Source organism: Ictalurus punctatus, chromosome 12 (assembly GCF_001660625.3).
Source record: "Ictalurus punctatus breed USDA103 chromosome 12, Coco_2.0, whole genome shotgun sequence".
In the NCBI taxonomy this organism is placed as follows: domain Eukaryota; kingdom Metazoa; phylum Chordata; class Actinopteri; order Siluriformes; family Ictaluridae; genus Ictalurus; species Ictalurus punctatus.
Window position 1 is genome coordinate 25,394,033 of NC_030427.2, and position 16,748 is coordinate 25,410,780.

The following is a 16,748-nucleotide window of genomic DNA, read 5'->3' on the forward strand; positions in this document are numbered from 1 at the left end:
TCGATCGTCCTCATGTTTAATTTAAAGGATATTCACGGTTTAAGCTTTTTTCGCCCTGAATAGTTTGCATCATAGTATTTCATATCGTCCTGCGCGCCATCGCCGTGGAAAACCTTTACCGAAGTCGCCACCTTCTTCGTTTCCATTGGCTCAGCCGCAGCAAAGACTCGGCCAATCACGACGGACACAGTCGCAAACTCGACCAATGGGGCTCGACATGCAAATTCATTTCAAAATTTTCCCGGGAAATCCGAGTTTCGCGCGAGCCGCCTTTTCGCGCGTAAACCTCATCCCCCTTCATTCATTGTCCGCTTCCTGGAGCCATTTTTTCCGAAGCGGCTCCGAGGGAAGTTCGCTCGCTCGCTTTTCTCGCGTCCATCTGCTGCTTTTTCGCCACCGATCTTTGCACATACCGATCGAAGTGAACACATAAGGCTCTCCTCTCTCGATATCTATGATTATTTTGTGCGTGTGTTGGTGCGATTTTTAGAAAAAAGCTCGTGGAAGTAGAGGAGGTACAAAGAGAGATCTCTGAAGATGAGAAAGGGGGTCTCCTCGGTCTCAGACAGAGCGATCATATCAGCCTCTCTCATTGAGCCGAATATGGGCTTGATTTCGGGCTCGGATCGCCGCTCTGCAGTTTATCCCACACACATCCAAATGATCACACCGCCTTCACAACCCAATCATGTCCGGGTGTCTTCTTCATCTGGCAGCTTGTATACAACTCCTCTCCAAGGATCTGCAAACGGCACCGGCTTACGACCTGCTTTAGGACGACCTCCGGTAACTCATCTCTTTCATTTTAGGGCGTTTTGTTTTGTTTTGAAAACACGTACTGGACGCTTTTAAGATACTAATAACTCTGATGTTGGGGTTCCATGGCTAAATGCATTAGCAGCCTGTATGGGTACTTCCTAAATATTCACTTAGGACGTTGATGTGTAAGAGATGTGGTGGTGAGCTGCGGTCCAGATCTGGTTCTGATGATAACGTCTTGGGTTATAAAAGTGCACAATGTTTTTAAACTGAATCGTAAACCAGTTTTTATTTTGGCGGTGGCCTTAAAATGGTGTCCTATCTACACTACCATGGGCCTGTCTCTGTCTCCTTAACCATGATCCCATCACACAGCTCTGGAGCTTGTTTTTACTTTAATGATATGACCGTTTACACAGAAATAAATGATGTGTAAAAAACAAACAAACAAACAAACAAAAAAAGCCACTACTCTGCTTTAGTTATTGACCCATGTGAACTTATTAGTATTATTACTATTGTTACTAAACACGAAGTTACTCGGTGCTGCCAATTTCACGACATAAAACTTTCTTCTTTTTTTTTACTTTACTCAAATTCCAAAGTGTCATGCTACTTAACCCTCTAAAGGTGTAAATAAATAAATAAATAAAATATAATGATAATAAATAAATAAATCTTGTCATACAGCAAGATATCGTTGTCCTGGAAACCACTTTTAGCCTCAAAAGCGCGAGGCTGAATTTTGTTTAGCTTCAAACCGAAAGAAAAGTTAGCAAACTATGGCTAGCTTCATCGCTAATGGTGTGTAAACACTCGGCTCATGCAGCACTATAAATAAAACACCAGAATGACATTTTATCCACATCTTTTTTTTTCTTTTTAATGGCGTAAAGGTGCAACTTTTGTGCAAGATAGTTTATAGCTTGATAGCTAGCTAGGTGTTTTCAGAGTCTCTTTAAAGCTAAGTTATGGTGCTACTTCATGTAGCTACAAGACACTCTCTCTATGTCTCTCTTCCTCTCTCTCTCTCTCTCTCTCTCACACTCACACACACACACAAGGCACAAGCTTCATTTTTAGAGACTTGGTCTTAATAACAAATTCATCTCAACTACATATAAGTGCACTCTATAGACTAGGGAGAGCTTTATTTCATGGCTTATATAGAGCATGTGTGTGTGTGTGTGTGTGTGTGTGTGAGGAGAAATGTGAAAGCCCTGAGCTTTGCATCTGTGTCCAGACAAGAAGAAGCAAATACACACAATAACTGTTAATAAATAAATATATAGGCGTCTGTCTCTGTAGTGTCTCAAAGGGGAAGCCATTTGGGGATTCAGTCTAGGCCTTGGTTTGTGTAGATGGGGGATGGGGGCTTGTTGCCTTCCAGTTTGAAGAAAGTCTTGAGATGTTTTATTATTATTGTTTTGCTGTACACTTTTACCGTTTTTACATTCGTAATTCTGACTGTCATAAGTATCATAGTGTTTTAGGGCCACTGTGTAAATGAAATAAAAATGCAAGAGTCCGAGAATAAAGTCGTAGTATTTCGATAATATTGTCGTATTTATTTTGTTTGTTTTTTTAGATATGAAGTAATGCATGATAATACGTGGAAAAAGTCGCAATATTACGAGACAAGTCGCAATATTTCAGGAATAAAGCCATACACTGTGCCTGGCGAGAGTAAAGAAATGCGTTGCTTTACGAATATAGAAGTGCTTAATCTTCTGACACATCAGCACCTTATTATTATTATTATTATTATTATTATTATTATTATTATTATTAATAATAATAATAATAATAGTAGTAGTAGTAGTAGTAGTAGTAGTAGTAGTAGTAGAATGTTGAAAAGACTGTGCAAGAAATTGTGCTTATTTAAAAGGAAGATCCACATGGAGATCGCTATCGATGGTCACATCTGCAGTGTAACATCTCTAACTGCGGTGCTCTCGGTACACCAGTCAAGTCCTCAATGTGTTATGGCGCATGGTGTCACCGTTAAGCTTGAGTGTATCGTACAAGTCCGTATGACATGACGCATTGGGGACTCGGAGCACACTGGACATCCCCTCCATCGGACTGTTCGTTTTGATTGTCGTTCATCTACGCACCATCTACGAACAGCACCGATGTAAGCATCGATGTAACCATCGATAGCCGTCAAGGTAAAGACTGCCTGAGATTTCTTCTTCGACAAAAAAGAGAGAGAGCGTAACTTGTGGGACGGCTGTGGCTCAGTTGGTAGAGAGGGTTGTGCACTAATCGTAGGATTGGTGGTTCGATACCCAGCCCGCGTGACTCCACATACCGGGTGTCCTTGGGCAAGACACTGAACCCCAAGTTGCTCCCGATGGCAAGTTAGCACCTTGCATGGCAGCTTTGCTACCATTGGTGTGTGAATGGGTGAATGAGACACAGCGTAAAAGCGCTACATAAGTGCGCCATTTTAAACTTCACTGGATGTTTGTTTATTTCTGCCCGAGCCAGAATCTCATTTATTTGACGTAAAAATAGAATCATTATAATCTGACCTGGAGAGCACGTTATCGGATAGTTTGTCATAGAATTCGCCTATTGGTATTGTCTCGTACCATATGAAACGTCTCGACTAATGAAGGTGCGAGGGGTCTTATCAGCGTGGTCATCCTCATGTGTCGCATTGTATTCCACTTTAAATCAACTCGGTGTACTCTAAGCTTTGTTTTGTTTAGCAGTCTATTGATTTTTCACTCCTAACTTCATCACTGAAGTGTTGACCATGAAAATGAGTCATAAACCAGTTTTAGTACGAGTGCCAGGATGAATATAACATGCTTCAGCTAGCTGCTTTGCTGCGTTTTCTCATGTGTTTTAATTAACCATCAACTTTTTTGACTGTTCAGGCCAAAAGGCGTTTGGAGTTGGACATCGCAGACCACCAGTACAGTGAACCGGCCCGAATGCCAAGGGGTCGCAGAGCAGCTCTCCGGATGAAGAGCCCTAAAGGTATGTCATTCTAGTGTGCTTAATGTACAAAAGGTCCACTCTGGTTGTACAGTCATACAGCGTTTAAAGTAAGGGGAGAACAAATCCTAAATTCAGGCAGTCCTATTTTAGCCTTATTAACTAGGCTAAATACTGGTAGCTAACTTAATATAACAAGAAGCTACTTAGCTAATCAAGTGGATTAATTCCGACAAAGAAAAACAGTTTCATATATTATCATTATCCTTTTCTAACGAAGGTTCTAATGTAGTACCTCATGTTTTTGCCCTCGACGTTATAAAGCAGTGAATCGCGCAAGCAGAGCAGCTTCCATGTGCGAGCACTGAATACTCAGGCATGTGAGCTATACTCTCCATCTTTGGGAATATTACCCTTGAAAAAGGTCTGTTGCTAGAAGAAAGAGGATCGGTTGAGAGTGATCAGTCAGTCTCTCTTATTTCTGGCCAATAAGTCTCAAAATTCAACTCGAATCATGAGTCGAGTGTAGACCCAGTGAGAGAGGGGAAAGCGCTAATTAATTTGCTTCTACTGTCAGCCACATCACACCTCGTATGATGTGTATAGTTTAGTACTGTATTTTGAATGAGTGTCGTATGCTATAGTTATATCATCACGCATTGCTCTGGTACGTTACATTTAAACATGTATACCACGTGAAAACGTTTGTCCGTAAAGATTAGCGAGCCTATTCCAGAAGCAACCATGCAAGCCCAAGCCATGACGCTACCTCCACCATGTTTCACAGAGGATCTTGTATGATTTCGGATCATGAGCAGATCCTTTCTTTCTCCACACTTTGGCCTTTACATCACTTGGGTAGAGGTTCATCTTGGATACGCAACCCAATATTAAGTGATATTTACTTTCATTTACTCCAAGGCTTTTCCTCTCCTATACGTTTGCTCGCCTAAAAATTGAGTGGGCTGATACAAAAAGTTCTTTGTTTTATGTTGTTTAACACACAGGAAATAAAAGCTGGAATCCTGAACTCTCGTCTCACGCCCATCTTTTGATCTCAAACTCAAATGTCTTTGGTGTACAGCACAAACAAATGAATTGGCCTTGCTGTTCTAATAGTTTCGGAGGTGATTGTAATTGTCCAAGACTTGCATTATATTAAGGACCACCACTATTTCTTCCTAGGTTTGGGTGTGGCAATAATCCGTGAGCGTGATGGATTTATAGACATTTAATTATCGTTTGACTGTTTAAAGGTTAATTCCCATTTTGTTTCTATCTATGCGTCAGCTCCTAAAACCCCACCCGAGAAGTCACGCTATGACACGTCCCTCGGGCTTCTGACCAAGAAGTTCTGCCAGCTTCTGGCCCAGTCTTCAGATGGTGTGTTGGATCTGAACCAGGCCGCCGACGCGCTCAACGTCCAGAAGAGACGCCTGTATGACATCACCAACGTGCTGGAGGGCGTGCGGCTCATCAAGAAGAAATCGAAGAACAACATTCAGTGGCTGTAAGTGTGTGTGTGTGTGTGTGTGTGTGTGTGTGTGTGTGTGTGTGTGTGGAGAGTTTAGTCATCCATGTCACTGGAAATGTTTAGTGGTAGGGTATAATGATGTAAAAGAACATGGATGATATTTACAGCTTATGTTTGCTGTGTGCTCCAGGGGCTCGACTCTACCCTCAGAATCAGGGCCGCTGTGTCCACTTGGCCCTCTGCAGACTCTGAGCAGAGAGATGCTGGCCCTGCGAGACGAGGAGAGACGACTGGACGAGCTCATTCAGGCCTGCACTAACAACGTGCAGCAGATGACTGAGGAGATGCACAACCAGAAATATCCTTTACTGCTTCTAACGCAGCACTGTCTCATTCATGTTTACAACTGTACAGGAATAAAATACAACTGGGTTGTCGTGCCGTTATTGGAAAATAATCAATGACCGTGTTCACCATATCAGCACTTGTACACAATGATCAGTCTTTTGCCAGAGCAGAGACTTCTGAAAAGATGATAAGGGTCACTGGGGCTGTTTTTCGATGAATTTACTGATCATAAAATTAAAATTTTGTCCGTCTAACTTTAAACCCAGCAGAATCCATCTGCATATTTTCCTTATCTACTCCCACATATGCCTACGTCACGTACCAGGACATCCGGAGAATCAAAAGCCTGCAGGATCAAACTGTAATTGCCGTTAAAGCACCATCAGAAACTAAACTGGAGGTTCCTGACCCAAAGGAGGTAAAAAAAAAAAATTTTTTTAAACCCTCTGCACACCTACTACTGGAGTACTGTATACACAGAGTGAGTATGTATACACAATTATGTTTGTCTTGTGTAGAGTTTACAGGTGCATCTGAGTAGCTCTAAAGGCCCCATCGATGTGTTCTTGTGCACGGACACCAGCAATTCCAGCAGTCCCCTGCGGAACGGTGTGGACGTGAATGGAAATGACACTGCCTTCCTCCGAATGTCCAGAGGTGAGTCACATCTGGTCAAATGCTGTTAAACACAGTCGGGTCCATAAGTATTTGGACAGTGACACAATTTTCGTGCTTTTGCCTCTGGATCGGATTGGATTTGAAATGAAGCACTTTCAGCTTTTAACGCAAGGGGTTTAACATAAATATTGCGTTACTCGTTTAGGAACTACAGCCATTTTTTTTTTTTTTTTTGCAGAGTCCCTCCATTTTCACAGATTGAAAAGTAATCAGACAGTAGACTGATGAGCAGTTTCATGCCCAGGTGTGGCCTGTTTACTCGTAATTTCATGAAACATTAAGGAGATAAATGGCCTAGAGTTGATTCCAAGCGTTGAATTTAGGAATGGGAATTCTCAATATGTGGTCTAAATGTGTCGATGCAAGTGAAGTGAAGGAGGCCATTATTAGGCTGAAAAAAAACAACAACCCCAAAGCAGACCTATCAGAGAGATGGTAGAAACTTTAGGAGTTGCCACATCTACAAGGAACATGAAGGAATGCCTTGGCGAGCTCAACAACACCAAAATGCCTGGAAGACAACTAAAGTGTGGACGAATGCAGAATTCTTTCCTTGTTGAAGGAAAAAACCCCTTCACAACATCTAGCCAAGTCAAGACTACTGTGCAGGAGGTAGGCGTATCATTGACTGTAAATGCAGACGGTTTACCACAAGATGCGAACCACTGGGAACACTCAAGTACAGAATCACATCTGGTTTGCTTCATTTCAAATCTCAAAAGAAGCAAAATGACCAAAATTGTCACTGTCCGAATGCGTATAAACCTGACTACATGTATCAAAAGAATTGCCTATGTGTTTTTTTTGTTTGTTTGTTTGTTTGTTCCGCGGAACACGGAAGTACAGCGCCCGGACAGTCTGTGGTATGATTTTCCCCTGGCGCTGTAGCACGCGGCGCACTCCGAAGCTCGAAACGCAAGCACGCTTCCGGGTTTCAGTGACACTGCGTTTGTTTGCTTTTGACATGTGCGTTTGTTATGATTTCTGTCCTGTCTCCGCCCTGTATTGGTATTGGTTGTTCAGTCATGTCATCATTAGTATCAGCTGTTTTGTGTTCACCCTTGATTGTTTGTTATTTAAACCCCTCGTGTGTCTATATGCGGTGCGAAGTATTGCGTGAGTGTTAGCACCGTCCCAAGCCTTCGTTCCTCGTTTACCTGCCGCAGTTTTGATCCTATTCACGTCCTCGTTATTTGATTCTCGACTTAGTCTCGTTTATGCCCATGTGCCGATGCCTGTTTTTGACCACACCTGTGTTTCACGTTCTACCTCTCTTCAATAAAGCTCTTATCTGCACTTGCATCCGTCTCAGCCTTCATTACGTGACACACATAACAGAGACACACGATCGATGCATCTGGGGTCTGCACCGATAATCGTTTAATCATCGCATCGCAGCCCTCTCAATCGCAATCGATCGAATCGAATCGTGAGCTTGTAAAAGATGTAGATTTTGTACGTACTTTAGTCTATTCAGACGTGTATATTCTTTAAAAAAAATTAACCTTGAACCTTCTCTTTTGCAGAAGACACCAAAGACACAGAAATGGCCGAATCTCACCAGTCAAACGGCAGCGTGATGCAGACGGGCACGGCACCCTTGTCTCCATTCAGTTCGACTCTGTCCTCCATCCTGGGGCCGTTTGTGACGCTTACGCCTACACTGCTGGGAGACGAATACCCCCTGGGCATGGACGAGGAGCAGGGCATCAGCGACCTGTTTGACTCCTGCGACCTGGACATGCTGCCTCTGGACGAGCTGCTCATGGTGTGAGCCTGCAGGTGAACACCGGATGGTTTACATGTCACTCCACTCTTTTTTTTTTCTTTCTTTTTTTTTAAATGGGGGGGGGGGGGGGGGGGGGGTAATGGACTTGCGTGATGAGATGCGCTGGTTGAGTCTGGATCAGTTGGACTTTTGGATCGACCATCACGATTGGTAGTTTTGATACCTTTTTGTTTTTGATTTGCTTTTCATTCTGTAAACCCAGCGGGAATGTTTGTCTTTTTAAACCCAGTGGGAATGTTTGTCTTTTTAAACCCAGAGGGAATGTTTGCATTGCGTAGTGGCTGTTGAAAGCTTCTTGGATTCGATGTCCGCAGTTGAGCCACAAAAGCTAAAACCTGGTAACCAGGTAGTTTTATTTCGCGTCGCAGACTCGGTTTGCTTCGGCAGATTTGTCTGGCACTTACAGACAAAACGGATTCCGCATAACTATACTAGATCAAAACTGCACAGCGAAGAACTTTTTATTTCAGACCTTGATTTCTTCAGAGGTAAGATGTTACACACACATATCCACAGTTTCTCCTTATCCTGAAAACAAAGCTTGGAAGAAAGTAGCCGCGATCATTGTTGTCTTTGGTGAGTGTACGTAGCTAATACTAAACTAGCACACATATACATCGATCAGCCGTAACATTAAAACCACTTGCCTAATATTGTGTAGCTCTGAACAGCTCTGACTGATTGAGGCATGGACTACTCAAAACCTCTGAAGCTGTGCTGTGGAATCTGGCACCAAGACATTAGCAGCAGATCCTTTAAATCCTGTACTGTAAGTTGCGATGTTGGGCCTCCATAGATCGGACTTTTTTGTCCAGCACATCTCACAGATGCTTGATCAGATTGAGATCTGGGGAATTTGGAGGCCGAGTCAACACCTTGAACCTTGTCATGTTTCTCAAACCGTTCCTGAACAATTTTTGCCGTGTAGCAGGGCGCATTATCCTGCTGAAAGACCCCACTGCCATTAGGGAATACCGTTGCCATGAAGGCGTGTACTTGGTCTACAATAAATTATTTAGTCAGGTAGTACGTGTCAAAGTAACATCCTCATAAGTGCTAGGGCCCAAGGTTTCCCAGCAGAACATTGCCCAGAGCATCACACTCCCTCCACCAGCTTATCGTCTTCTCATAGTGCGTCCTGGTGCCATGTCTTCCCCAGGTAAGCCATGCACACGGCCATCCACACTATGTAGAAGAAAACGTGATTCATCAGACCAGGCCACCTTCTTCTCTCGCTCCGTAGTCCAATTCTGATGCTCAATGCCCATTGTAGGTGCTTTCAGCAGTGGACAGGGTTCAGCATGGGCACTTTGACCGGTCTGTGACTCCGCAGCCCCAACTGCAGCAAGCTGTGTATTCCGACACCTTTTTATCATAGCCAGCATTAACTTTTACAGCAATTCGTGCTTAAAGTAGCTCTTCTGTGGGATCGGACCAGACGGGCTAGCCTTCCCTCCCTAAATGTATAAATGTGTCTTGTCCGCCCATCACCCTTCCTAGGACCCCGATTGTCAGGTACTAACCACTGCATACTGGGAACACCACACAAGACCTACTGTTTGCGTTTACAGGTCTAACCATCACAATATGGCCCTTGTCAGAGTCGCTCAGATCCTTACTTGCTGTCTAATATATCCCACCCCTTGACAGGGTCCATAATGAAATAATCAATGTTATTCACTTCACCTGTCTGTGGTTTTAATGTTCTGGCTGATCGGTGTAAATCAAGCACTTTGCATACTGAGTAGTGCATTATTTTGGGCTAAATACTAGCTATATATAGCTACTCTCGTTTCTCATCAGAACTAAAAACACAAACGACAAATTCCGAGCGAATTGTCACTTGCTAGTGCGAATGCATCAGTTTTATTTGACTTACAAGCGTTTCCTTTTAATTAACGTATTGTAAATCACCTTGCAAACCAGAACAGACATGTAAGCTCTTTACTCGAGTTTGGCAGCGTGCTGAGCTTTCTTTTTTTCTTTTTTTCCTTGTTTAAAAGCTAATCACTTTTTAAAAAGCCTATGAACTATTGTTATTTTTCATGAAGTGCACCTGCTCCTCTTGTACGTTGCTTTAGTTCATGGTCCTTATTCTGGACATGAATTGTGCCTTGTCGGAAGAGGCTGATCTTCCTGCACGGATCTATATACTCAATTTGAGTATCACGGACAAATTGCTAACGTCTTCCGGTCATTTCGCCTAGCAGAATCGCTATGCAGACGTCAATATGCCGTGCAGATCACATCGACTACCACAGCACTGATTCTCTCAGGGCCGTTATCGGTTTTCTCATATTCCTATTAGTGCTAAATGGCATACATTTCTGAATTATAGCCCTTTAGGATCTTTAAATCTTTAAATTGGCCATCACACGATGATGTCAGTTCGAGTTATTACTCAGCTATAGACCCTGTACCTCATATTATTATGGATTATGCAAATCCACGACATTTACAATAAATGTTGTACTGAAGTTTCAGTAATGGTGTGAGGTAAAGGGCATTGAGGAATAGATGAGCTTCGTTCAGGGAAATCATGTATCTTTATAAAACCATTAACTGTCCAAAAGTGGTTTTTTTTTTTTTTTTTTAAATTGGTGAACAAATTGACCAGTCTTTTCACATTAACATTTCAAACCATGAGATAAGTAAGGTGTGGAGAAATCATAAATTTATTCTCTAGCCCACTTAGAAAGTGGAAGTTCCAGTATGACCGTTTTCGTCACCCGTAAACCCTAACTAACTAGGCTAAGTGGTAGGCTAACTAGTAGCTAATGCAAAATTATAACATATTGCAAGCTAGCTAGTTAAGTGCATTAATACAGACTAAAGGAAACGGGGGAGAAAAAAAAGTGTACGAATTCCTGGCGAAGGGACAATTGTGCAGCCATATCTTTATCGTCTCCTGATAAACATCGTAATATGTTAGCATGTTTGTGCTAAAAAAAAAAAAAAAAAAAAGGGTAGCTATGAGCTGCGTGTGATTTGTACACATAGATTAATCTGCCTAGTAAAATCCTACCTATCATAAATCAGACTCTGGACTGTGTTGAAGGATACACACGAAACGGAAATTTGTTTTGTCAAAGTTAACACGGAGAAGTGTCTTTTTTTTTTTTTAAATGAATAAAAAAAAATGTATCTACGACTGGGGGAAAAATCCCCCAAACTAAATAGCATAGATACGAAATCTGTTGCATAGTAACAAGGTACACGTTACATATTGTACGCTGCACTTATTGCGTAACTCCCAAATAGTACGAAAAATTCATGTCAACACGTGACTCGTTCGCCACTCGAGAAAATTACTTAGTCACTTTATTTTAAGGTGTTGGGGTAAGTTCCTACACCTGTACTCCAGTACGTGGTTCTTAATCGAGCCACATACGTTATATATACACAGGTCCTTTCCCTGAATAGATGCCTGAGCTTCACATGTTGGTGCTGAGCTTTGCAAAGTCATCAGGATTAGAAAGGTTGCTTACGCTCAAGCTGAACCCGTCCTAGTTCTAACAACAACCTGTAACCCCTTAGACCCCGCCCGCCTCACCCCCCAGCCAAATGTACAGCTTGTAATGAGCGTAAATTGATGATTTTAACGTTCTCGAGAGTTCTGGAGAGCATTAGGAAATGCGAGGAGCCTTATTTACAGGGATGTTTCGCTCCTTATCATTCTTTACACGAAGACCTCAATAGAAAATACCGTTCTTTACGTTTCCACGATGTCTGTATTACATTTTTGTGTGGATTTTGTGTAATTCGTTGTTTCAGGTCCACTTCAGTTCAGTTTTCCTTCAAGTGCTTCTTAAGGTTAAGAAAGTAGCTTTGACTATTTGACGATCTGGTTATATCTTGTTTTTAAAAAAATAAAAAAATAAATAAAAACAGAGTTCCTTCAGGGTCCTCCGGATGATTTTGGGTTCACTGTAGAAAGTGTAGAAGCGCTAATGGCTCACTCAGAAGCACAAACCAAGAGTCTTCGATTTACACTTCACGTGATCTGTCTAGAAATAAAAGGTTTTTCCCTTCCAAATGAACGTATTTTAAGGTTACTCATGGATTTTTCAGGTGCTTAATGTAAAATATCCCATTACCAAAATGTAACACTGACCAAAGTGAAGTTCCTCTTCCTGAATTTCTGAAACTGAGCTCATCCCCCCCCCCCCCCCCCCCCCCCCCCCCCCGCCCCCCTTAGTTGAGATCTTTGTGCCAGTTTCATTACTGATTAAACATGAAGGAAACGTTTGACACCTTTTCACCACGTTTAAATGACTAAAACGATGATTGTTCGCGGTTCAGTTTTGATGTATGTATGTGTTTGTGTGTGTGTGAGCACGCGGTCACTTGTGCTGTGGTGGATCACATGTAGTAACCACATCCACCTTCATAAAAAGAGGGGAAAATATTCTGGATGTCTTGCATTTGACTGGCACTGGCAGATGATTTCCCTGCACTTTACAATCCAAAATATGATGTAAAATAAATGACTGTGGAAGTGTGTCTGTGGGTCTGAAAATGTGTACAAATGCTATAATGTGTCTGGTTGGGTCGTCCCCCGCTCTCCTCCTTAAAGTCTGGAGTGTTTTCAATAAGCTTTTATAACTCAAGGGCAACATCCAGATGATTCAGGGTCAGATTCAAATTCTCTCCAGCTCCACCGTTGCTCTGGGGTTTTTTTTTTTTTCCCTTCCCCCCTGCCATTTTTCAAATGTAGTTTTATATTTGTGGCATGGCTGTATGTATGTGTATGTGTGTACATTGTTGCAAACTGTTTTTAATAAAATTTTGAATGCAAAGTTTATAGTCCACATTGTTCCTCTTTGTAAACTGGAATGAAGTCCTGGAGTTTGTCTGGGTGATTTATAAAAAAAAAAAAAAAAAAAAAAAAAAAAAAGTTTTGTTTTCAAGGCTGTTTTTAAGGAACAGATTCTCAGTCATATACCGTATTACACTGCAGAAAATCCACTATAGATATCTAGAGATGAGCTGTGCTGTATTGACGTTTGAGAGGCACCTATGGGTTTGATGGTAGGCCTAATTTTACTAATTAGAGAAACGCATACTAACAGTTTGACGTTTCTATGTGAGTGCACCATGTAGGTGATGGAATAATGGTTTCTTCTCCATCGGTCAGTCCCTCCAAGATTTTGCGATCGCAGAAATAATCGCAAAGTCAAGGAAACTTGATACTAAGTCATAATCATGATATACCAAGTCATTATTCTGAGATATCAAATCAGTTTTTTGAGATACATAAGTCAACTGAGATCTGAGATACTAAGTCATAATGATTACATATAAAGTCATAATTTATTGTGGTAATTCATAACCTTGTGTGTTGATTTTGCGATACTGTCTTATGTGGTAGATCGACAGTTTCTCAAAATTATGACTTATCTCATAATTGTGATTTAGTACAGTGCTGTGAAAAAGTATTTGCCCCGTCCTGATTTCTTCTGTTTTTGTGAGTATCTCATACTAAATTGTTTCAGAAATTAAAACAAAATCTATGATGAAACAAAGGCAATCTGAGCAAACACTAAATACAGTTTTTAAATGATGTTCTTTATTAAAGCAAAAAAGTTATCCAATAAAAACTGGGCCTGTGTGAAAATATATTTGCCCCTGTAGTTACTCATTCCCAAATTCTATGAAACTGCATTCATAACGGGGTTCAGCTGGACTAGACACAACCTGGGCTGATTACTGCAAACCCTGTTCAATCAAGTCAACACTTAAATAGAACTTTTTCAACAGTATGAAGTTGGTTAAAAGGTCTTACTCAGTAACACACTATGCCAAAGATTCCAGAAATGATGAGGAAGAAGGTGATTGAAATACGTCAGTCTGGGAAGGTTAAAAAGCTATTTCAAAGGCTCTGGGACACCAAAGGACCACAATGAGACCCATTATCTCCAAATGGAAAAACTCAGCACAGTAGTGAACCTTCCCAGTAGTGGCTGACCTTGCAAAATTCCTCCAAGAGCACAGCAACGACTCATCCAGGAAGTCACAAGAGAGCCAAGGACAACATCAAAGGACCTACAGGCCTCCCTTGCATCAATAAAGGTCACTCACTGTTCATGACTCCACCATCAGAAAGACACTGGGAAAAATGGCATCCATGGAAGAGTGGTGAGATGAAAACCACTGCTAACCCAGAAGAACATTAAGGCTCGTCCGAATTTTGCCAAAACATGCCTTGATGATCCTCAAACCTTTTGGGAGAATGTTCTGTGGATTGATGAGTCGAAAGTGGAATTGTTTGGAAGACAGGGGTCCTGTTACTTCTGGCGTAAACCAAACACAGAATGCCTAAGGTCAAGCATGGTGGTGGAAATGTGATGGTGTGAGGATGCATTGCTGCTTCAGCGCCTGGGCAAGTTGCAATAATTGAGGGAAACATGAATTCTGCTCTCTATCAGAAAATCTTAAAGGAGAGTGTCCGGACTTCAGTCCATAAGCTGAAACTCAGGCGCAACTGGATTATGCCGCAAGACAATGATCCAAAGCACAGGAGTAAATCCTAGTCCTAGAAGTAAGTGAGACTGATCTCCAGTTATCAGAAGCGTTTGGTTGCGGTTATTGTTGCTAAAGGTGGCTCGACCAGATTTTAAGTTTAAGGGGGCAATTAGTTTTTTCCCATTGGTGATACTAAGATAATAATAATAATAATAATAATAATAATAATAATAATAATAATAATAATAATAATAATAATAATAATAAAGCTGTATTGTGTTTACTCAGGTTGCCCTTGTTTTATGTTCTTTTTCCTCTTCTATTTTCTGACACTAGATGGCAGCGTCTCCAAATGAAACTAACTTGAGTGAAAATCGTAATTGAATGTCCTGAACCCATGCTGTGATGTGTTTTAAAAACACATCTTTTAAAAGCAGCATGTTTCTATTGCCTTATTTCTTTTTCTTCTATTAAACGTTGAGGAATTAAATTGGTGTTGCATGCTGTCGATTTTTCTTTTTGTTTCTATTTAAACAAGTGTGAATTGTTCTCCATTTTTAAATCATTCATCCTTAATCCTGTGCATGTTCTGTATTCATTTTCTCATGTCCACATCTCCTAGCAGCTGGAGCGTGTCATGGGGCAGCGTCTCAAACACAGGCCACTGAGCGCCAGGCTTCTCATTGTGAATCAGGGCACGGGAGCAGACGGCGTAATTAGAACGGAGCCGGATGACTGGCGTAGGGTGCAGCCTCCCCTTATCTCCCCTCGTAGCTGAATGATGTTCCTCGGCTCTTTGTCTGGTCGAGCACAGCAGTGAATGGACGGGGAAGCTGTGATGTAATTCTTTTAGTGTCTGGACCACTCTGTCTGTCTGCACATAGGTGGCACTGTGTATACACTGAAAGGCTGGGAAACACACTTAACCCAGTTCCCCACTTTTGCTTCATGGAAAGTTGATGTAGATCATATTGCTTAATCAAATTGTCTTCATAAGAGCGAGCACGTCAGTCACAATGTATATTCTGTACACTGTATTATAGGTTATTTCGGTTATAGTACATCATAAGCATTCCATTTTGTCCTGCCTTTTTAAAAAAAAAATATATATATATATATTTTATTTGTATTTTTTTAATGCAGCTCTTTTTTTTTTCTTTTTCCCTCCCCCTGTTTAAATTTTTCAAAATCACAATCATTGCTCGATGACTGTTCTGCACCAGCACTGTTTAGGAAAGCTGCGATGCGCACGTGTGCTGTAAAACCCGAGTGCACGCGAACACGCCTGCCGTACTCTAGTCCCCCATTCATAAAACTCACTCGCCGTATTTTGGTGGAAGCTGATTTGCTGAGGGATCAGCTACGCTGCAAGACGTGGCCAATCAAACCGGAGCTCCGTTCGGTATGTTTAGGCTGCGGGAGTGAGAGGGGTCCGGAAAGCTTCTCGTTCATACTGAGCAGCGGTGAGCGGTGTATATGTAAGCACGGAGGATGATGTGGAACAAAATGCTGTTCTGGGGACTGCGGCGAGTAGACGTGGAAGCAGTTTGCTGACTTCCTGCTCTATAATAGAGTGTAGCATACGCAAATCCTGCCTTATATGGACAACTATATATGTGTAGGTGAGCGGAATGTTCTGGACAACAGGCGTGATCTATGTTAAGCCGTTGTGCATTTCCTTTGGCCCGATTCGAACCCAAAGGAGATCTGAAAGCATGTGTGTTAAACCTGTGTAAGTGATGAACGTCTTTAGGGAGAATACATGTGCGATTCTGTTTACTATCAATTAAAGACGTTTCAATTCGTGTTGGGAATTCAGGCATCGAGGCAGCACATTATTTATGTCATTGCCCGTGTTAAGCCAGATTAATTTCACTGTTGGGAGCTGGAGTCGTTCCTAAAAGCCATCTTGGCTATATTTTAGATTTATATTAAGGCGCCCATCTGCTTTTCAAAGTCAGTAATGAATGTAAGGGCTACAGGAGATATAAATAAAAATGAAATTAAAGTGATATTTAACCTCAGTGTTCATAAGGCTACGTAAGCCCTTCATGATGACTGACATCTAAATCTACATAAAGGGTAGTAAGGGCTTCTTCCAACAAGTCACAGAGGTCATAAAAACTGTTAACACTTTCAACGAAGGCGATATGTATAGTGACCTAATGAATATATTCAAAACACATTATAATGCCTTGTGAATGCATTATAACGTGATGAATATATTTATAGGTCATTGTACATAAGCCCTTCATGATCAACATCTAAATCTACATAAATAGTTAT

General features: G+C 41.6%; 1 protein-coding gene across 1 annotated transcript; it reads left to right on the top strand.

Annotated features, from left to right (window-relative positions):
- Positions 1–324: 324 nt before the first annotated feature.
- Positions 325–12,796, top strand: e2f3 (E2F transcription factor 3). The gene is made up of 7 exons (XM_017480790.3): positions 325–786; positions 3,648–3,750; positions 4,999–5,218; positions 5,373–5,540; positions 5,834–5,948; positions 6,049–6,187; positions 7,735–12,796. The coding sequence occupies exons 1-7, from the start codon at positions 538–540 to the stop codon at positions 7,980–7,982; spliced, it is 1,242 nt and encodes a 413-aa protein (XP_017336279.1). The 5' UTR covers positions 325–537; the 3' UTR covers positions 7,983–12,796.
- The last annotated feature ends 3,952 nt before the right edge of the window (positions 12,797–16,748 follow it).